Here is a 22337-nt window from a genome sequence, read left to right as displayed (position 1 = left end):
AAAGTGGTGGAACCTCACCACTACAGCCCTTCGCGGCTCGTTGGCTTTGGGTCTCCTTGCCAGGACCCGATGAGCCCCATCCAGCTCCAAGGGCCTCGGGAAATTTCCCGCACCCATCAGCGAATTGAGCATCGTGCTCATATATGCCCCGGCATCGGGCCCCTCCACTCCTTCAGGGAGACCCAGAATCCGAAGATTCTTCCTCCTCGACCTATTCTCCAGGTCCTCAACTTGTTCCTGCCACCTCTTGTGCAGTGCCTCGTGCGCCTCCACCTTCACCGCCAGGCCCAAGATCTCGTCCTCGTTCTCCGAGGGTTTTTGCCGCACCTCCTGGATCGCCGTCCCTTGGGCCTTCTGGGTCTCCACAAGCTTCTCTATCGCCGCCTTCATTGGCGCCAGCATTTCTGTCTTCAGCTCCGCAAAGCAGTGTTTAAGGAACTCCTGCTGCTCCTGCGACCGCTGCGCCCACGCTGCTTGGTCTCCACCCGCCGCCATCTTGCTTTTCCTCCCTCGCACTTTCCGCTGCACCAGGATCACTTTCTTAACCGCTCCACTCCTGGTCCAATCCATATAGTGCCGAGGGAACCTTGCTGTCACCTTCCCACACTGGGAGCCGTCGAACAATTGCCGTTGGGGCCGCTCTGAAGAGCCCAAAGGTCCGTTCCCGGCGGGAGCTGCCGAACGTGCGACCTACCTTGGCATAGCCGCAACCGGACGTGCATCACCCTTCACTGTCTTTAAGTTCACAAAGCCAATCCAATAGATAGACTTTTATCCCGGATGGGCCCCCAATTTGTTATGGGCCAGGGTTTAGAGAACCCCAAAGTGTATCATGGAGTTCACCTGACCCACAACTTTTAATAGATTGTGGTATGGGGAGCACACGGCCCATTCTACAGGTGTGGAACCGCAGAAATGGAAAAGAATTTTTTAAAGCAAAACAATGTTTATTCTATGAACTCAAGTTAACCTTTTTAAAACATACAGTGAACATCTTAGCAACCATCAATTCAAATACAACCCCCAAAGAATACAACACTAAGTAATGCTTACGCTGTCCTTTTAACATCCAGAAAGCTTACAAAAAACATAACCTTTAACAGAAGCACATCAGGTTAAAGTCACTACTGAGAACATTTAGAATTCTGAATTCACCAAATGATCAAGAGATAGTCTTTTCATGGCAGAGAGAACAGCAGTACGCCTGCTTTGTCTGGCTTCAGCTCCAACACTGAAAACGAAACCAAAAAGACACAGACGCACCCAAGCTTTTCTCAAAGTGAAACTAAAAAACAGAGCCAGTGCTCAGCTCCACCCACACACTGATATCACCGCAGTAACATGAGCAGCCAAACATTTCTTAAAGTGACATTTTTATGACAGGCTGTCAAGGTCACCGCAACCCTGAGTGGGAACTTGTGTGGCATTTCACAAGCTATAGCCCACAAGTGCATCCGTCAGGTCATCAACGCCCTGTTTGCCTGGGCAGCAAACTGTATAAACTTCCACATGGACCAGGTCCAACAAGATGCCCAGGCAGCAGGATTCTCCGCCATCGCCGGGATGCCCCAGGTCCTGGGGGTAATAGACTGCACGCATGTCATTTTGCGTGCACTGGGCCATCAGGGAGTTCACTACACTGACAGGAAGATATTCCACTCCCTAAATGTCCAGCTTGTGTGCACCCACCACATGAGGATCAGGCTCGTGTGTGCACACACCCAGGGAGTGGGCACGATAGCTACATGCTGGGGCAGTCGGACATCCCCGACCTCTTGGACGCCCTCATCTTCACCTGTTTCACATCATCCCACCCTTCCGCCATCCTGTTCCACCCTCCAAGGTTCAGTATGACATTACCCCAGGGTGACAAGACTGCTATCAGCACTGTCAATGGGTCACTGTCAATGGCAGGGTTGATGATAACCAGCTGAGAGCTGGTGTTCCCCAATCTCTGCCATAGCCTGTCTGCTGAGTGCTTATTTGCACCCTGCACATGCACATGTTGTGCCTGGTGGAGGCTAGAGGGAATCCAAGACCACCACCATGACCGGGTCAGCCCAAGTTGCAGATGAAAATGCCAAGGCATCGTATTTCTCAGTTACAATGTCTTTTAACACTGTACGTATGTGTCCCCAACTGACCCTAACCTCCAATGGTGCCACCCCCCTTCCCACCCCTCCCACCACCCCATCATCCCCTCTCCCCCCCACCCCCTCCCCCTCCCCCTCCGAGGCACGCCGTTATCTGGGTGTAGAACACAGGGAGCTGGTGGCTGCCGTCGCCACTCCATTGGGTGGCTCCGGGTTGACACCCAACACCCCCTCCTCCCGGTTGATGCTTATAGTGTCCTCGGGGTCACCTTGGGATGGAGGGGCAGCTGGATCGAGCCCCTGCAGCCCCTGCCTCATGTCAGCTTCCCAATGTCTGCGACATGGAGACGACGCCTTCGGCGATGCTCCTTAGTGACTGGGACATGCTCTGGAGTTTCCCAGCAATGCCCATCTATGACTGGGACATGCCCTGGAGTGCCCCAGCAATGCCCATCTGTGACTGGTACATGCCCTGGAATGCCTCAGCAATGCCTACCTCAGATTAAGACATGCTCCACAGCGCCTCATACAGGTCCACCTGGCACTGGGACATGCTCCCCAACAAGTCAAACATGCTGCCGTGGTGCTCAGCCATGGCAGTCACTGACTGAGTCACAAACACCTCCACTCATGCTGCTGACATCGTGCACCAGGCTCTCCACTGCGGTTGCTGCCCCAGCAGTGTTGGCCTCGGTGTCACGCATTGCCGATCATTTTTTGCCTCGGTGCCAGGCAGTGCCGAGGCGCATTCTGCCGGCGCTACCTCCTGATTCTGGGACTCCTCCAATCAGCTATGGATTTGCTGGAGTGTCGCTGACATCCCCCTCTGAATATCATGGCCGGACCCTATCACCTGCATCAGCTCCGGGTAAACCTGGTCCAGAGGCTCAGCATCTGACTGGGACCCTGCTCTGTCCTGGAACCCAGCAGACCTCCGACTGCTATCTCACCTGGGCGTTCCTGCCTCTACCTGATGTGCATCAACAACTTTGTGGTGCTCACCAGAATGTGCCTCAGAAGGCCGACCACTACTATCGCCCATCGAGGTGTATACCCCTGCGTGGTGGAGGGTGGGGATTACAGCCCTGGGACAAATACGGTGGTCTCCTCAGAGCTCCTCTCCAAGATGTTCTCATGGGAGGTTATGCACTTTGGAAGGAGAAATGGAGGCATAGACTATTTTCTAAATGGGGAGATGCTTACGAAATCAGAAGCACAAAGGGACTTAGGAGTCCTTGTTCATGATTCTCTTCAGGTTAACGTGCAGGTTCAGTCGGCAGTTAGGAAGGCAAATGCAATGTTAGCATTCATGTCAAGAGGGCTAGAATACAAGATCAGGGATGAACTTCTGAGGCTGTGTAAGTCTCTGGTCAGACTCCATTTGGAGTAATGCGGGCAGTTTTGGGCCCTGTATCTAAGGAAGGATGTTCTGGCCTTGGAAAGGGTCCAGAGGAAGTTCACAATAATGATCCCTGGAATGAACAGCTTGGCGTATGAGGAACTGTTGAGGACTCTGGCTCTGTATCGTTGGCGTTTAGATGGATGAGGGGGTAACTTATTGAAACTTACAGCATACTGTGAGGCCTGGATAGAGTGGACGTGGAGGATGTTTCCACTTGTAGGAAAAATTAGAAGCAGAGGACACAATCTCAGACTAAAGGGACAATCCTTTAAAACTGAGATGAGGAGGAATTTCTTCAGCCAGAGGGTGGTGAATCTGTGGAACTCTTTGTTGCAGAAGGCTGTGGAGTCCAAATCACTGAGTGTCTTTAAGACAGAGATTGATAGGTTTTTGATTAATAAGGGAATCAGGGGTTGTGGGTAGAAGGCAGGAGAATGGGGATGAGAAAAATATCAGCCATGATTGAATGGTGAAGCAGAATTGATGGGCCGAGTGGCCTAATTCTGCTCCTATGTCTTATGGTCTGATGGATCCAACTCAATAGCCTAATTCTTCCTGCTAACCCTCCCCCCCCCCCCCACCCCACCAACCTTTGATCCCCAAAGTGCTATATCTAACTGCTTCTTGAAACCATACAATATTTTGGTCTCAATTACTTCCTTTGTTAACAAATTCCACAGGCCGACCACTCTCTGGGTAAAAAAATTTCTCCTCATCTCTGTCCTGAATGGTCGACCCTGCATCCTCAGACTGTGACCCTGATTCTGGACACACCCAGCATCAGGAACATCCTTCCTGCATCTACCCTGTATAGTCCAGTTAGAATTTTATTGTTTTCTATGCGATTCTCCACTCATTCTTCTGAACTCCAGCAAATACAATCCTAACCGATTCAATCGGTCTTCATATGTCAGTCCCACCATCCCAGCAATCAGTTTGGGTTGTGGGCTGGCCGGGGTGGGGGTGGGTGATTGGTGGGGTGGGTTGGGGGGATGGGGGCCAGCGTGGGCGGCTGGACATGGGTGGGTCGGGGCACAGTGTGGTGCTGGGTGGGGGCGGTGCCAGACACATGGTCGTTGGGAGGGGGAACAGGGGGTTTGGGGGAACCGGTGCCAACCCACCCGTGCGGCACGGTGGAGGTTGTTGATCTTCTTGCAGTGCTGGTGTCGGTCCTCCTGGTGCCCTGCTGCCACCTCCTCCCAGGAAACACTAGCTGCCCTGTGGCTGACCCTCCGAGCCCCTTGGGGGAACAGGGCATCCCATCTGCACTCATTCGCATCTAACCATTTGGTCAGGCGGGCTGATCTGCTCGGTGGTATGGCTGCGAGGATGCAAAACATCCCACCAAACGTACCCGAACCGCAGTGGATCAACCCCAAGATATCGATTTGAGTGGGTTTTGATCGGTTTAAGTGCTGCTCCCAGTGAATCAGCCAGCGGGATCATCATTTCATCATCATCATAGAATTTACAGGGCAGAAGGAGGCCATTCGGCCCATCGAGTCTGCACTGGCTCTTGGAAAGAGCACCCTATCCAAGGTCAACACTGCCACCCTATCCCCATAACCCAGTAACCCCACCCAACACTAAGGGCAATTTTGGACAATAAGGGCAATTTATCATGGCCAATCCACCTAACCTGCGCATCTTTGGACTGTGGGAGGAAACCAGAGCACCCGGAGGAAACCCACGCACACACGGGGAGGATGTGCAGACTCCGCACAGTGACCCAAGCCGGAATCGAACCTGGGACCCTGGAGCTGTGAAGCAATTGTGCTATCCACAAGGCTACCGTGCTGCCCATTTGTGACATGAAAACTGGAGGGCCTCATTACGCAGTCCAATTGACCAGTGATGACGTCTCCGGTTCGAGTGACAGGAAGGTTGCGGCAGTTCCCGCTTGCTCCCATACTTAGAAACTTCCCCATTAAATCGCGCCAACAATTACTGGGTCAAAATTCTGGAACTCGCAACTGCCTTCTCGAGAACAATTGAGGATGGATAACCATCGCCTATGAATGAACAAAAAATATTTCTGACATGCCTCAAACGGCATGTGAACAATATTTTAATGTGATTGCCTTAGTTTACATCATATAATTACAATTTTAGAAGTGGCAGCATTGCCTGTTGAACAAGATGGTATTGGCGAATATTAGGGATGTTTTCTTTGCCCTTATCTGCCACTCCACGACAATTGTGGTTCCTGTTCCTTTATGCACAGAAGTCAATTTGCAAAAATATCTATATCTCAAAAGCAATTCTGACTTGCAGCTACTCCAATAGTCTCCTGACTGCCTCCAACCTTCTGACTTTTGTTAAACATGAGCATATCCAAACCTCTGCCAGCCTAACTCAATAGCCTAAATCCCATTTCCCCATCACCCTTCTGATAACTGACCTGCATTAGCTCGGGAGTCTTGCAACTTTACGATTTTAAACTTCTCAATCCTTACCTTTGACAGTTACGTGGCCTTTCCCTCCCCAACTCTATGATCACCTACAACCAAGTTCTCTGCGCTCCCAATTCTAGCCTCTTGCACATCATCGGTTTTCATTGCTCCAACATTGATGGCGTGCCTTCAACTCTCGGAGGACCTGAGCTCAGAATTCCTCCTTAACCTTTTCATTAAGCAATGGCAGCACGGTGGTGCAGTGGTTAGCACTGCTGCCTCATGGCGCCAAGGTCCCAGGTTCGATACCGGCTCTGGGTCACTGTCCGTGTGGAGTTTGCACATTCTCCCCATGTTTGCGTGGTTTCGCCCCACAACCCAAAGTGCAGACTAGGTGGATTGGCCACGCTAAATTGCCCCTTAAAAAAAAAACCTTTCCATTAAGTCACGCATTAAAAACCTACCTCTTGGACCAAGCCTTAGGTCAATCAAGTGCATTAACATATTTATGGAGCTCTGTCACATTTTGTCTTATTAATGATACTAAGAAACGCCTTGGGACATTTTACCATGTTGGACACTATAAATTCAAGGCGGTGGTGTTCTTTTTGACTGCCAGAGAGCTGAACTCAGCTGGCATGCTGCAGAATACACATTGATTTACTCAGGGTTTCATGGTTTCATATGTGCTCTAACATGTTGGAGCAGTAGCTCTTAGTACTGGCATTATGGGCGATAATTAAACCAACTGAGGTGCAAAAGATCAACCACATTTGTCCTAGTTCCTGTTGCATAGATGTGGGGTGTAGGAAATTAAAGTCTTAATCACAGCACACTTGGATTCTCAATCCCAAATATCAATAATACCAAATCTGAATACAAATCATACTGAAATCTGGAGAACCACATTAATCCTTGGAGGCCTATTGAGAATTTCAGGTCTGCGGCAGAGATTTTATTAAACTGTCATTTCCGAGCTGTTTGCTTTATGGTCGTTTCCCTTGATGACGCTGGTAAGAATTTCAATTGGACTTCGTAGCTGTCCTCCGGGCTGGCTTGGTGTCCCGTGTTGTTAGATTACACAGCAGAGATTTGAGATGGCAGCCTTGTCTGAATTCATCATCTGTAGTTCCTGCTGTAACTGTTGCAATTCCAGGATGGATTGTTGCTGCTGGCGAACCTCTTCCTGCAAGCGATGTTCTTCCTTCACTAAACTGTCAATTGTGTCCTGCAGTTTCTTTATTTCTGTTGTCCATTGCTTACGAGAAAGCAAAAAATATAACTTTGCATAGAATTACATAAAATATGAAACAGGAGAGTAGAGCAGGACCATAAGTCAGTGAGAGAAAGTGAGAATTTGGAGGATCGGGGCGGGTCATATCCCCCATTTGGAAACAAAAATAGAGGGTGACATCATACGGGTCAAGTTTGGTGAATTTCCTATTCATCTTATCAAAACCAGCAATCGGGATTTATTGATATAAGAATACAAGCGCAAAAAAGGCGATACAATTAAGTAGTTAATTAAAACACAATAATGATCGCTGGGAAGGTGAAGCTGGAATATATGGGAGCTCATAGACACCAGTGTGATCCATGGGCGGCACAGTAGCACAGTGGTTAGCACTGTTGCTTCACAGCGCCAGGGTCCCAGGTTCGATTCTCGGCTTGGATCACTGTGCGGAGTCTGCACGTTCTCCCTGTGTCTGCGAGGGTTTCCTCCGGGTGCTCCGGTTTCCTCACACAAGTCCGGAAACACGTGCTGAGAGGTAATTTGGACATTCTGAATTCTCCCTCCGTGTACCCGAACAGGCGCCGGAATGTGGCGACTAGGGGCTTTTCACATTAACTTCATTGCAGTGTTGTAAACCTACTTGTGACAAGAAAGATTATTATTATTACAACCACACCTTCAGCTCATGAAGCTTCAGCTCAGAGTCAATGAGCTGGAGGCCAAGTTGCAGACATAGTGATGCATCAAGGAGGGGCAAAGTTACCTGGACATTTTTTTCCAGAAGACGGTCACGAGCCTTAGGCTAGAGTCAGCTGATTTGTTCCATGGACAGGGACAGGAGGTTGTGGCTAAGTTGGGCAGGAAGCAATGAAGAAGCCTTAGTCTTTGCACTTACAACATGATTTGTAGTTCTTACAGCTTAAGGATGAGAGTAGGGCTGCACTTTGGATGAGCAAACTGACCATGGCACCGTGGGAGAAGTAAATAGAAATGTAGTGGTAGTCGGGGACAGTATAGACAGGGAATAGACACAGCTCTCTGTACCTGAGTGAGTGTCCAGAAGGCTGTGTTGCCTGCCCAGTGGCAGGGTTCAGGGCATCTGTTCAAGGCTGGAGAGGGCCTTACAGTGGAAGTGGGAGAATCCAATTGGCATGGTCCACATGGATACCAATGAAATAGATGGGAGTGGAATAAGGTTCTGCAAAAGGAATATTAGCATATTGAGGCTAAATTAAAAAGCAGTATCTTAAAAAGTAATAATCACCTGAGCCACAAGCAAATTGGCATAGGGTAAATCAGATTAGAGAGTTAACTGCATGGCTTAAATATTGGTGTGTGAGAAATGGGTTTTGATTCATGGGCCCGGGCACTGATACTGGGTAAACTGGGAGCTGTAGTGTTGGGGCGATTTCCACCTGAACCATTCTGGGACCAGTGTTTTCATGAGTCACCTAACTAGGGTGATAAGAGTGCTTTAAACTAAATAGTAAGGGCAAAGAATCACATGAGCGAAGTTGTGGTAAATTAAGGAAAAGGTCAAGGCAAGAGAACATGGTAGCAATAAGTATAATGAATCAGAGCATGGCATGAATGGGCAGATGGTACAAACTTAAGAATGCGACAGCACATAAGGCTGGAGATCACAAAAATAATAAAAATGCTGTTTGTTGAAGTTAAAGCCTGATCTGGGAAGAGCAGAGTGCTGAGGTTGGCTAGAAAAAAGCCACATATCTGAAGCAATCATACGGTTTGGCGTCCTCCATTTCAGTCTTTGAAACAGTAATATTCTGAAGGGGGCTGAGTACCTGAGAGTTTGTGTGGACATTTGGATGCGTGAGGTAATTCAAGAAAAAGGAATACTGAAGGGAGAGTTGGAAAACCTGGAGGCAGATCAATGCTAAAACAGCTGAGAGAAAGCCTTATTTGAAAGGAGAGTTGGAAAGCCTGAAGGTGGATCCTTGATGAAAACTGTTGAGGGAAAGCATTGTTTGAAAGAAAATGTGTCTTTTTGAGAGTGTAGTTTGGAAACACCTGTGTGACAATCATCTGGGGGAATTTGAGGCAAAATCCACAGCAGATCAATTGAGTGGGTTTCAGAGTGGGCTGTAGTCTGAGCACATGTTGGGTTATAGGGGCTGTGTGTTTATTGAGAACATTGTAGCGTAAGATTTATGTTGTAACGTGTGTTATCCTTGCAACCCATATACATTTTTGAAGATGAATGGGAGTGAAGGAGTACTGTATTTTAGTTAAACTTTTCATAGTTAATAAATGTTTTATTTGTTCTTAAAAGCTAATTGGCCATCCTGTGACTCTGTTCCTCCACATTCTCTGGAAGAAAAAAAAATGTTTTCTAAAAAAAGAGTAAAAGTTAGTTCACTGAGCCAAGGTTCCATTCTGGGACCTTCCTGTCCGGTAGCAACACCAACTGGGAATCAGAAGAATAAGAAGCGTTTCGACAAGTGAGTGGGCAAATAAAATTGACAGATGGAGTATAGATGTTGGAAAATGTGAACTCATCCACTTTGGCAGGAAGAATAGAAAAAAACAGCATATTATTTAAATTGAGAAAGATTGCAAAACTCTGTGGCACAGAGTGTCCTGGTAATCAGGAAAAGTTAGGATGTAGGTACAGGAGGGGATGAGGAAGGCAAATGGAATGTTGTATTTCATTGCAAAGGGAATGGAATATAAAAGTAGGAAAGTTTTGATACAATTGTACTGGGTATTGATGAGACCACAACTGCAGTGCTATGTACAGTTTGGTCCCCTCACTCAGGAAAGGATATAATTGCATTGGAAGCAGTTCAGAGAAGGTTCACTTGACTGATTCCCACGATGAATGAAGATCGGACCTGGATCCACTAGAGTTTAGAAGAATGAGAATTGAACCTGTTGAAATAGATAAGATTCTGAGGGGATTGGACAGGGTGGATGCTGAAAGGATGCCCCTTGTGGGGAGAGAGATTAGAATGAAGGGACACAGTTTAAAAATTAACTCTCCCCCATTTAAGATGAAGATGAGGTCATAGAAGTCTATGGTTAATCGATGGAATTCTCTTCCCAAAGAGCAGTGGAGGCAGAGTCGTCGAATATTTTTACGGCTGAGTTAGTTAGATTCTTGACTAACAAGGGAGTCAAAGGGTATAGGGGTAGACAGGGAAATCGGATTGAGGCCACAATTCAGATCAATTATCATCTTATCAAATGACAGAGCAGGCTCGAAGGGCTTTCTGGCTGACTCCTGCTCCTAATTTGCATGTTAAGCGATTCACCAGCTCACACAAGCCTCCCATATTCTGCCTCATCTAAAACTCAACATAACCCTTGATTTCTCCCTCACAAGCTTGTCTGGCTTTCACTTAAATGCATCCATATTATTTGCTTCAACTAGTTGCTGCAATTAGTTCCACATATGGGCGGTACAGTGCTTAGCACTAATGCCTCACAGCGCCAGGGACCCGGGTTCAATTCCGGCTTAGGTCACTGTCTGTGTGGAGGTTGTACATTCTCCTGTGTCTGCCTGGGTTTCCCCCGGGTGTTCTGGTTTCCTCCCACATCCAAAGATATGCAGGTTAGGTGGATTGGCCATGTTAAATTGCCCCTTAGTGTCCAGGGATGCGCAGGTTAGGTTATGGGGTTACGGGGGAAGGAAGGGGTGGTTGGGTGAGAGGGTACGGGTAGAGTGCTCGTTCGAAGGGTCGGCGCAGATTTTATGGGCTGAATGGCCTCCTTCTGCTCTGTGGGGATTCTATGATTCTCTTTACGCTCTGAGTGAAGAAGTTTCACCTGAATTCCCTATTGGATTTTTTTATTGACTATGTTATATTTAATGGGCTCTATTTTAACTTTGTGTACTTACAAAGATTTCAACCAAAGCTAAGTAAAGGATCTCATTGCTCGCATTAAGTGATGGCCTTTGCTTTGTGAATCTGCAAGTTCTTTAAAATCTTCACGATGAGTGAAAAACATAGCGTGAGATTTTCCAGTCCTTCCGCCTGGTGGGATTTTCCAGCCCTTTCTGCCGAAGTCGACCCCCTGCAGCAGGTTTCCTGGTAACAGAATGGGCGAGCCATGCAAAACTCCATAGTCATCAGTGGGACTGTAAGATCCCACTGATGAGTCGCCTCCACTGCCAGAAGACATGCCATGGGGTTGGGGGGGTGGGGGGAGATATCGCATCTGTAGTCAAGTGATACAAAATACTCATTAAGTATCCTGCTTTGCCATGTGTCTCTAAACCTATGTCACTTGCGTTGTCTCTAATGGGCCTTGTCCCAGTAAATTGAAATAAATGAAATTTGGATAAAATAAAACCGGCAGTTGGTAAGGGCAGCTGTCTGAAGAGATTTTGAGATGCAAATTAATGTATCAGTGAGAAAAGCAAGTGTTTCACCTATGTGACTAGAGGAAAACAATGGGGTATGGAAATACGGGATAAAATGGTGAGGACTAGATGCTTAATATTCATAGATACAAAGTATTTAAAAATGATGGGGAACAAAATTATCTCTTCAAAGTGGAGAGATAAGGAAATTGATATATATAAGCTAAAATCTAACTCTACAGGGCGGATAACATAAAAGGGATAGAATTATATATTCATGGCACAATAATTGGAGAAAGGAGAAAGCAACTACCATCATAACCATGCCCCGCTATAGAAAAATAGCAGATTTTGCCTTTGCTGAAACTGAAGACAGTTTTCCCAAAGTTGGCAAATAACCTGTGTGTGGTAATTATATGCTGGATTTAGCTCACAAAGGTATGTAATGCTGGATGTTGCTTGGGAAAAAAGGGACATCTCAGAGTTCAAGGAACATAGGTAGTTGGGAATCAAAAGGGTAACCTCATGTAATACGGTGTGTGTATAGCCATCAGTGTAATTAAGTTTGTATTATTAGCCCTTCTTGCCATTTGTTTTCTTTCTTTTAAGCTAATAAATATTCTTTATTAATTGTTCACACAACCACTGGACTATTTCTCCCTGGTTTGCATATTTTTCCTCACAGTATACCAAATTGAAAATATAAATCACTAACAACTTGTGTTCCAAGTTATCCTTCTGGGCTTTGGGATACTCTCTTAACATTACCCATTTACTATTTACATGCCAGTAGAATATTTTTGGGTTGCCTTTGATGTTAAAATCTGTTCTGTTCTCACCTTCTCTCTTTGCCAGTTATATTTTCCTCTTCACTTCCCTTCTCAACTTATTTTATTTGACCTCATTCTCAGTCGAAGAATTTGTTTCATCATGCTCTCTTTCTCCCTCGTCATCCAAAAAGCCCTGGTTTTGGTCCCCATGCCTTTTGCCCATGCCAGAATTTACCTAGCCTATACCCGAAATATAATTTCCATTAAAAGCCATCCACTGTTCCATTATAGATTTTCCTGTCAATCTTTTGGTTTCATTTTACCCTGGCTAGATATCTTTCATCCCATTGATGTTAGCCCTCTTCCAATTTAGTAATTCAGGTTGTTCCTTGCTCTTCGCTATTGCTAATGTAAACCTGATGATATAGTAATCACTCTTACTTGGCCCACCTCATTCTCCAGCACCAGACCCATCAATGCTTTCAAGTTCAAGTTCTCCTGAACACATTTCAGTAACTTCTCCCCTTCCTTACCATTTAATTACTCAAATATTGATTGGGATAGTGTGTTAGTGACATCCCCCAATATTACTGCTCTATTCTTCTTGCACATCAATGATTTCCCTGCTGATAATATTTATCTCTATTTGGAGACATAAAGAATCCCAGTGGAGTGATCATTTGTTTGCTTCTCAACTCTAGTTAAATGGATTCTCTGTCTTTTATCCCCTCTCGGACATCTTCTTTCCAGCATTACAGTCTCTTCCCTAATAAGTACTGTCACACCACCTCCCTTTTTTCTTCCCCATCATTTTAAAATACTTTGTATCCATGAATATTAAGCATCCAATCCTCACCATTTTAAGTCATATTTCCAGTATTGCCACTGTACCATAATCCCCTCATTGCTGTTTTTGCTTGTAGCTCACCAATCTTATTCATATCTACATTCATGCATTCCAAACTTGTCCCTGCATCCTCATAGTCCTTCTTAAGTCTGCTCCTTTGTCATATGAAGCTACTGTCCTCACCAGTATTATTCAAAACTCTTACTCCTTTATACACTTTGTTCCTCTTTTCTACTTCTAAATGTTTGTTCCTATCCCCCTGCCAACGTAACGCAACCCACAGCCACAGTAATGAACATTGCCATGAACAAATTTCTTTTCAACTGATGGCCCCTACCCCAGAACTGGTCCCAAGAATCTGAAATCTTCCATCCTACGCTATGCCTCAAGCCGTGCATTGACCCGCCCGATCTTCCTTCTTTTAAAATTTCATTTACAGTATGTGGGGTCACTAGTTAGGCCAGCATTTATTGCCCATTCCTAGTTGCCCTGCAGAAGGTGGTGGTGAGTTGCCTTCAAGAAACGCTGCAGTCCTTGGGGGGTAGGTACACCCACCGTGCTGTTAGGGAGTTCCCAGATTTTGCCCCAGCGACAGTGAAGGAACAGCAATATATTTCCAAGTCAGAGTGGTGAATGACTTGGAGGGGAGCTTCCAGGTGGTGGGGTTCCCAAGTACCTGCTGCTCTTGTCCTTCTAGATAGTGGTTGTGGGCTTGGAATGTGCCAACTAAGAAAACTCGGTGAATTACTGCAGTCCATCTTGTAGATGGTACACACGGCTGCCACTTTTTATTGGTGGAGGGTTTGAATGTTTGTGGAAGGAGAAGCAATCAAGCAGACTGCTTTGTCCTGGATAGTGTCGAGCTTCTTAAGTGTTGTTGGAGCTGCACTCATCCAGGCAACTGGAGAGTATTCCATTACACTCCTGACTTGTGCCTTGTAGATGGTAGACAGGCTTTGGGGGGTCAGGATAGGATTCCTAGCTTTGACCTGCCCTGATAGCCACAGTATTAATATGGCTAGTCCAATTCAGTTTCTGATCAATGGTAACCCCCAGGATGTTATTCGTGGGAGATTCAGCGATGGTAATGCCATTGAATGTCAAGGGGCAATGGTTAAATCCTCTATTGTGGGAGATGGTCATTCCTGGCACTTGCCTGGCATGAATGTAACTTGTCACTTGTCATCCCAAGCCTGGATATTGTGCAGGTCTTGCTGCATTCGTACATGGACTGCTTTGTTAGCTGAGGAGTTGCAAATGATGCTTAACATTGCTTGTGCAGTCATCCATTAACATCCCCATTTCTGACCTTATGATGGAAGGAAGGACATTGATGAAGCAGCTGAAGATGGTTGCGCCTGGGCATTACCCTGAGGAACTCCTGCAGTGATGTCCTGGAGCTGAGATGATTGACCTCCAAGCACCATAACCATCTTCCTTTGTGTCAGGTATGACTCCAACCAGCCAAAAGTTTCCCCCTTGATTCCCTCTCTATTGTCACTAGCTCATGGCACTGAGACTATTCGAGAGATTACTACCTTTAACCTATTTCTTAATTTTGTCTCTAGTTTCTGCAAATATGACCATCGGACAACAGTATCTGCCATCTCTATATCCATGGCACAACTTCCGGCTCATTCTCTTCCCCTGCAAAGTGTTCTGCATTCTCTCCATGATGTCCTTTATCCCGGCATCAGGGAGGCAACACGCCACGTAGAACCTACAATGACAGTTATATAAATGCCTCTCTGACCCCCAAAATATGGAATCTCCTAGAATGACTGCATTTCTACTCTTTTCCCCTTATGTATTCCTTGCCCATTGGTGCCATGGCCTGTACTACAGTCCTTCAATGTGTCATCACTCCCAGAAGTCTTCAACACTGAGTACCGGTTTGAGAGTGGCACACAGCCTGAAGATTCTTGTGCTTCCTGCCTCTTTCAGATAGCCACTTGTTTACTATCCTGACCTCTCACTCACTGTCTGAGGGGTGACCATCTCCTGGAACAATCCAGGAAACCCTCATCTCGATCCACATTGACACCAGTTGTTCCTGCCCTTCAAGGAGTTAATTTTGAGATAAATGTTGAACAGATCACTGGGAGAGCTCCCCTGTTCTTTGAATAATGTGGTGGGATCTTTAATGTCCACCTGTGAGGATAAGACAGGTCATTGATTTAATGCCAATTTTGATTATCCACAAAAAGAGCTCAACCAGAAATGGAAGGTAGATTTAATCGAATATAGTGTGGAGAAGATAAAGTAAGGAAAAGAGACACTCAAGGAATATTGGAAGTTGGATAGTTGAAGGAGATTAAACAGGACAGGGTAGTAAAAATAAAGACTTGGGAGGATAAAGTGCCAAGATGTGGAATCCAAGAATTCCAAACTAAAATGTCTATATATTTATGCACAAAGTATAAGAAGAAAACTGTGGAAATACATGTCCTTTCTCACATTGATGCTTTGGCAGACCTTTTAAACCAGTTTCCATTCTCGACTCAAGACAATTGTTTGGAAGAACAAGTGTTTTTTAAATGGAACTGGCTGAACCCAAAATAGGTTGGCAGTGTGAGAATGAAATACTCGCCCAATGATTCATTCATTACCTGCCTGCACCATTCCTGAATGGAACTTCCCGATAGTGGTCCTTGGATACTGCCATCTCTGCGAATGTACACTTCACCCTGGTCAGTTTCATACAGTAAAATATCACCATTCTTCTTGGGTGGATGCACAGTTAACCTCACAACCTTCAGAAACATCCCGGTGTCCCCATCCTTGATAACTGGAAGGAAGGTGATAGAGTAGGAATTTGGGAAGAGTGGCGGTTTAAACCCTTTCACAATTGAATCTATCAGAAGTCTAACTCGATCTTCATCTTTATGGTTACATTCCACTCCACACACGGTGCCATCATCATTCACACCCACAAACAAACTCCCGCCTTCACTGTTGAGAAATGCACACACATATTTCCTAACGTGGTTCTTCAGTGCCATATTCAGGTATTCCCCTCCACCTCGCTTGAATTCAACATTCCTCGTTTCACTCCCCATCAATGCCCCATAAAATAAACGTTCCTGTCCAGAAATCTCTCCACCGATGATTGCGCTGTCCGATTTTGTGCCGCTCAGAGGGGTTGATAAATGGTCAGTGATTTTGTTTGCTGGGTAGCTGGATTTCCCAGGGGTGCTTCCAAATGTGTCTTGTGTTTGTTCCAGTCTCTTCTTGTCCTTTTGTGGTTGACTTTGAGATTCATGTCTTGACGTATCTGCAGGACTGTTCTGGGAATAGTCAAAATGCAAAAGTAAGTTACATGTCCAATACTCTTCCAGGTCATTCATCTACTTTTCGGCTTTAGATATCAACCTAAGCCCTGGGATGTTAAATTTGTGATGAAACTGGAATCTTCTTTAATGTGCTCAAATGCTCTTTAAACATAAATGCAGACTTTCAGGATAAATTTCATCCATAACTTGTAAAATGAGTATGTAAAGCCAGGAAAAATAAACTGAAATATAAGTGTACCTGTAATCAGGGAAACTGGATTAGATTGACTAATTCTGTGCAACTTGATTCAATAAGTCTGGACCACACTTGTATGAGTTTGTCGGTGTGATTTATAAAATACGGTTTAATAGTACAATGTAATTTCAGACTTCAGAAGTTTGAACCAAAATAATGTTCAGAAATGCCAAAGACGAGGCAGCAACATAGATGGTATAACCTTATCTGTGTTCTTCACAAATACAGTAATATTATGGTTAAGTTAGTCTCTGGTCTGCCAATTGAAGTACTTAGAAGGGCCTGCCTAACCTATTGAAAAATACCTTTGTATATTTCTTGTCCATCTCCTGTTGTTTTATCATCTTTTGTAGATTCTCCTCACACTCCACCCATTTCTCAAGGTGTGTGCAACCAATCTGCTCTCTCCTTTTCTGTCAACACTGTGATTATTTTTGTCCTCTAGTGAGGATGAAATGATCTTTGGGATGGGTCAGTTGCTAGTTTTGACTCTCTTCCAACAGAAAGTCTGTGTTAAATCACAACCTGCATTATGTATATGAGATCTTTCACAGTACAGCAAAGAATTGTGCTGTCCAGAGTGTGTGAATAAACGTATGTCAAATATAGAGGGGGTGCAGTTGCCACAACATGGTTCTGAGCTTAAATTACTTCCACAGGCAACAGTTAGAGCTTGTGAGCTATTTAAAGCTGACATTAAAAAAATGGATGCAACTGGGGCAGCTCAGTGGCACAGTGGTTAGCACAGCTGTCTCACGGTGCCAAGGTCCCAGGTTCGATCCTGGCTCTGGGTCACTGTCTGTGTGGAGTTTGCACATTCTCCCCGTGCTTGCGTGGGTTTCTCCCCCACAACCCAAAAATGTGCAGGGTAGTGGGCTGGCCACGCTAAATTGCCCCTTAATTGGAAAAAATGAATTGGGTACTCTAAATTTTTTTTAAAATTGATGCACCTAACCAATTCTACAATGATTTGCCAAAAGTTAACCCACAAATTGAAACAGAGGGTTGGAGATTTAAACTGCAGAATTATATCTGAACTTGGACAACTTGGGTGGAAAACTGTCTCTATTAACTCAAGTGACAGCAGCTTTATCCCATACAACTGGATCCAATAAGTTTGGATCACTGCCTAAGTGGAGATTTTCAGATTGTTTTCGAATAGGACAGAAGGATAGAAGGTTTTATTTGAAAACAATATATTGTTTCATGTTGTAAAAGTAATTAAATGATGATATATTTGCCACTGCCTGGATCTGATGGTAGTAAACCAAGCTACAATGGTATGCATAAGGGGAGGCGGTGGTGCAGTTGTATTGTCACTAGACTAATAATCCAGAGATCCTGGGTAATGCTCTGGGGAACTGGGCTTGAATCCCACCAGTAGAGATGGTGAAATTTGAATAAAAGTCTGGAGTTAAAAGTTTAATGATGACCATAAAATCCATGCCAATTTTCATTAAAACCCTCTGGTTCACTAATGTCCTTTAGGGAAGGAAATCTGTCATCCTTCCCAAGTCTGGCCTGGACATGACTCCAGATCCACACCAGGCCACTCAGTTCAAGGGCAATTAGGAATGGGCAATAAATTCTAGCCCAGCCAGCGACATCCATATCACATGAATGAATTGAAAAAAAAATTGAAGTTATGCCCATGTTACTTACATTGTTGTGAGCATAACAAGGGGCAAATTAACAAAGTAAAGGGGCAGCCCCTTAAAGGAACACAATGAAGACAAAACCACAAAGGAAACTTATCTAACTCAAATCAAAATGTGGTTCTAGCACCCCCCTCTCCCTCCACTCAATTTATACACACTCAAAACATTTAATTACATTAGCCAAGCACGGCGGACTCTTTAGGAATCTGTACCAGTTGTGCTGCTGATTCATGTCTTTGGATCACGGGGCAGAGAGCCATTCAGCCCTTTGAGCCTGATCCACCATTCCAAGAGCTCATAGCAGGTTGTATGCTAACTCCATTCACTGGCTTGGCTTGAAATCCACTTATAAAATTCCAATTTAATGAATAGGGCTAGCATTTACTGGTTCTTGTGGGAGAGAGTTCCATACTTTTACCAGCCAGTGTGTGAAGAAGTCTTTTCTAATTTGTCTTGTGAGCTCATTTCATCCTATATGGGTGGCACGGCGGCACAGTGGTTTGCACTGCTGCCTCACAGCTTCAGAGTCCCGGGTTCAATTCCAGCCTCGGGTGACTGTCTGTGTGGAGTTTACACTTTCTCCCCGTGTCTGGGTGGGTTTCCTCCGGGTGCTCCGGTTTCCTCCCACTGTCCAAAGATGCGCAGGTTAAGTGGATTGGCTAACTAAATTGCCCCTTAGTGTTCAAAAGGTTATGTGGGGTTACTGGGTTACGGGCATAGGGTGGAGCCATGGGATTAAGTGGGGTGCTCGTTCCGAGGGCTGGTGCAGAATCGATGGGCTGAATGGCCTCCTTCTGCACTATAAATTCTATGACTATGACTGTATTGCAGATGCAAAACCTAAATGGAGTTATTTAAATGTGAGCATTTCTAGAACAATTGGGTTACCAATGGTTAAACAATAATGTCAATCAGAAAGTCAATGCGAAGAAATGTATGGACACCAGTGAGAAAAAACAGAATGGTATATTATTTCCTGGCTTTCTTTCTTCTTCCACGTTATTGGACAGGGTTGTAAATGTTTGCTAACCCTCTCCACAATCCTTTGGCATCAATTCCCAACCCAAATAAGTAATTCTTTTCACATTTCTGGTACCTCTAAAAGTACATTAGAACAGTTAAAGGAATACGATTGCAAATGGATTATGAAATTTTACCTTGCCGAATGTGTACTCTGAAAAGTCACGGATATCCTTGGCAACCTTTAACATTTTCCCTTTAACTACTAATCCTTTCATATTGTTTACATCCAAAATGGCAGGATCCTGAAGTTGTTTCAGAATAGTTTGAACTCCAATCCCCATCTTCAGGCGGATAAATGCATGGGCTCGTTTGTGTTTCTTGAAGACTTCTATGTCATGTCTTTGCAGGACAATGTCGATTGCAGCAAGTAAATCTTTCAGCATGTAACTCAGCAGCTCCTTGGAGTAATCTGGATTTAAGTTACCCACAAATAATGACAAACAAGGAGCCTTGGCATTGTCATCATCCATTGCTTTACTAAAAAAGCATTTTGCTGATTGAGTTGAGGCAAGAGTAATTCCTTAGGTGTTTGGTGCTGTCTCGGATGTTTCCATTGTCCCACAAGATTTGAAGGTCAAAATTTCTTGCCGGGGTTTCCCCTTAATTAAGGGCAGAAATTCTCTACCTGAAAGAGAAGAAATCACAAAAAGGACACAGATCAGACATAATATCATAATCAGTGGGTACCATTTCCATTCTCCAATCCTCTCAGTGACGAGGCCACCAACTTTCATTGCCATAACATCTTCCACCTCCCCTTAATTCAGCCCATGCATTGCTGTGTATACCTTTGTCATCCCAAGATTCCATTATTCCAGCAGTCTTCTGGTTATCCTCTCACACTTGTCTTCTCGCAGCCTACAGCTCATCCAACATTCTGGTCTAAAAGTTCATGATTTATCCTGCAGCAAATCCACATTGAGTAAAGGAACAGGAAAAGGACATCTAGTCCCTTGAACTTGCTCTACCATTTAATGAGATTATGACGGATGTGCGACCTAACTCCATATGGGCGTTTTCCCCACATTCTCAATCATAGAACCTTTACAGTGAAGAAGGAGGCCATTTAGCCCAGAGTCTGCAATAGCTCTCTGAAGAAGCATTCTACTTAGTCCCGCTCCCCTGCTTTATCCATGTATCCTTGCACATTCTCTCATGTTAGTTAACAATTCAATTCCCTTTTGAAAACACTAATTGAACCTACCTCCAGCATCCCCTCAAGAAGTTCATTCCAACCACCTTTTGGGTGAAATTTGTTATCCTCACATAATGTTTACCCCTTTTTCCAATTATTTTGAATCTGTGTCCTCTAGTTCTTGATGCTCTCTTGAATGGGAACAGTTTCTCACTAATTACCCTGTCCATTTTCCCCAGGATATTGAATACCTCTATTAAGTCTCCTCTCAGCCTTCTTTTTCCTACCAAGGAAAATAGTCCCAACCCCTCCAGCCTATCCTCACAGCTACAATTCTTTATCCCTGTAATTGTTCTTGCGAATCTCCTCTGTAATTTTTCCAATGCATTCACATCCTTCCTTAAGTATGGCGCCCAGAACTGGTGCAGTCTCCAGATGAGGCCTGGTGTCAAATACAAGTTCAACATGACCTCCTTACTCTTGAACTCAATGTTCTTACTATAAAAGCCTATCTGCTTTATTAATTGCTCTCTTAACATGTCCTTCCATCTTCAATGGCTTATGTACATATACACCAAGGTTCCAGAACCTCCTTTCGAGTTTCTCTCTTTATTTTCTACTGTAATAATTCATTTTATTCTGTATTACATTTAGCTTACAAAATCTAACAATTTCAGGTTTACAATTAACAATTGCCCCAGAATTCATTGCCATTTGTGAATTAGAATACCAAACTTCGACCACCCTTTACGTGTCGAGGTGTTCCCTAATATCACTCCTGAAAGGTCTGGTTCGAGTTTTCCGTCTGTGATCCTGAATCCTAGGCTCCCTGGTCAGTAGGACATAGTTTCTCTCCATCTATCCTATCTGTTCCCCTTAGTATCGTGAAAACTTCAAATTACCTCTTTACCTTTTAAATACCCTAATTTGTGCTTAGAACATAGAGCATACAGTGCAGTAGGAGGCCATTTGGCCCATCGAGTCTGCATCGACCCACTTAAGCTCACACTTCCACCCTATCCCCGTAACCCAATAACCCTTCCTAACCTTTTTGGACACTAAGAGCAATTTAGCATGGCCAGTCCACCTAACCTGCACGTCTTTGGACTGGGAGGAAACCGGAGAACCAGGAGGAAACCCACGCAGACACGGGGAGACCGTGCAGACTCCGCACAGACAGTGGCCCAGCGGGGAATTGAACCTGGAACCTGGTGCTATGAAGCCACAGTGCTAGCCACTGTGCTGTCCTCATAATGGGAATGAAGCAGCTCCCCAATGTCTCAAATATACAACTCTTACCCTCAACTATAGATCACTCTACACTCTTACCCTTTTCCTTCCTGAGCTGCCTCCTTGATGTGATGGAGAAGCTTGTGCACTCGGACAGTCCCTTGAGTGATGCCGTCAAGTGCTTTTTGTTCTTGGTAGGGCCATCCATGTGGTAAGGTCATGGGGGAAGATGCCAGACAAAGGGTGGTCCAAAAAGTCCTCGACGGCAGAACAGATGAAAGAAGGCTGTGTGTTTCACCAGCTACCAAGGTTGAAGAAGGCTGCAGCGACAGGATAGTCCCAGTCACTGTGGTTTGACACATCGCCAAATCCCATCACCAATCTGTCACGATCATGTGCAGCACGGTAGCACAAGTGGACAGCACTGTGGCTTCACAGCTGCAGAGTCCCAGGTTAAATTCCCCACTGGGTCACTGTCTGTGCAGAGTCTGCACGTTCTCCCCGTGTCTGCGTGGGTTTCCTCTGGGTTCTCCGGTTTCCTCCCACAATCCAAAGACGTGCAGGTTAGGTGGATTGGCCATGATAAATTGCCCTTAGCGACCAAAAAGGTTAGGAGGGGTTATAGGGTTACGGGGATAGGGTGGAAGTGAGAGCTTAAGTGGGTCAGTGCAGACTCGATGGGCCGAATGGCACTGTA

General features: G+C 45.1%; 2 protein-coding genes across 4 annotated transcripts in view; one reads left to right on the top strand and one right to left on the bottom strand.

Moving 5' to 3' along the window:
• The window catches only part of LOC140411725 (CTP synthase 1), a 97250-nt gene extending 81569 nt beyond the window's left edge, over positions 1 to 15681 (top strand). Inside the window, exons 20-21 of the transcript XR_011940988.1 lie at positions 14389 to 14514; positions 14635 to 15681. The gene's annotated coding sequence lies outside the window, so the exon portion shown is untranslated. The remainder of the gene's footprint in view (positions 1 to 14388; positions 14515 to 14634) is intronic.
• On the bottom strand, positions 6815 to 19900 carry LOC140411791 (schlafen-like protein 1). 3 transcript variants are annotated; one of them, XM_072500775.1, is made up of 4 exons: positions 19410 to 19900; positions 15676 to 16353; positions 7886 to 7970; positions 7081 to 7146 (listed from the first exon to the last, which is right to left on the bottom strand). In XM_072500775.1, exons 1-3 carry the CDS (start codon positions 19743 to 19745, stop codon positions 7920 to 7922), a joined length of 1065 nt encoding a protein of 354 aa, XP_072356876.1. In that variant the 5' UTR covers positions 19746 to 19900; the 3' UTR covers positions 7081 to 7146; positions 7886 to 7919. The 3 variants fall into 3 exon arrangements, with proteins under 3 accessions (XP_072356874.1, XP_072356876.1, XP_072356875.1); XM_072500774.1 differs by lacking the exon at positions 7886 to 7970 and adding an exon at positions 8167 to 8320 and having other exon boundaries at positions 7089 to 7146; XM_072500773.1 differs by lacking the exon at positions 7886 to 7970 and having other exon boundaries at positions 6815 to 7146.
• Between the last annotated feature and the right edge of the window lie 2437 nt (positions 19901 to 22337).

Source organism: Scyliorhinus torazame, chromosome 1 (assembly GCF_047496885.1).
Source record: "Scyliorhinus torazame isolate Kashiwa2021f chromosome 1, sScyTor2.1, whole genome shotgun sequence".
NCBI classification, from domain to species: domain Eukaryota; kingdom Metazoa; phylum Chordata; class Chondrichthyes; order Carcharhiniformes; family Scyliorhinidae; genus Scyliorhinus; species Scyliorhinus torazame.
This window is presented reverse-complemented; position numbering and strand designations above follow the sequence as displayed.

Excerpts from the sequence above, each read along its gene's own strand:
- LOC140411791 (XM_072500773.1), bottom strand. The coding sequence starts at position 19,745 with ATGGATGATGACAATGCCAAGGCTCCTTGTTTGTCATTATTTGTGGGT. Across the intron at positions 16,354-19,409 it reads CAGAGTACACATTCGGCAAG|AACAGTCCTGCAGATACGTC; the intron begins GTAAAATTTCAT and ends GACTATTCCCAG. Across the intron at positions 7,147-15,675 it reads TTCAGGAATGGTGCAGGCAG|CAATGGACAACAGAAATAAA; the intron begins GTAATGAATGAA and ends CTTTCTCGTAAG.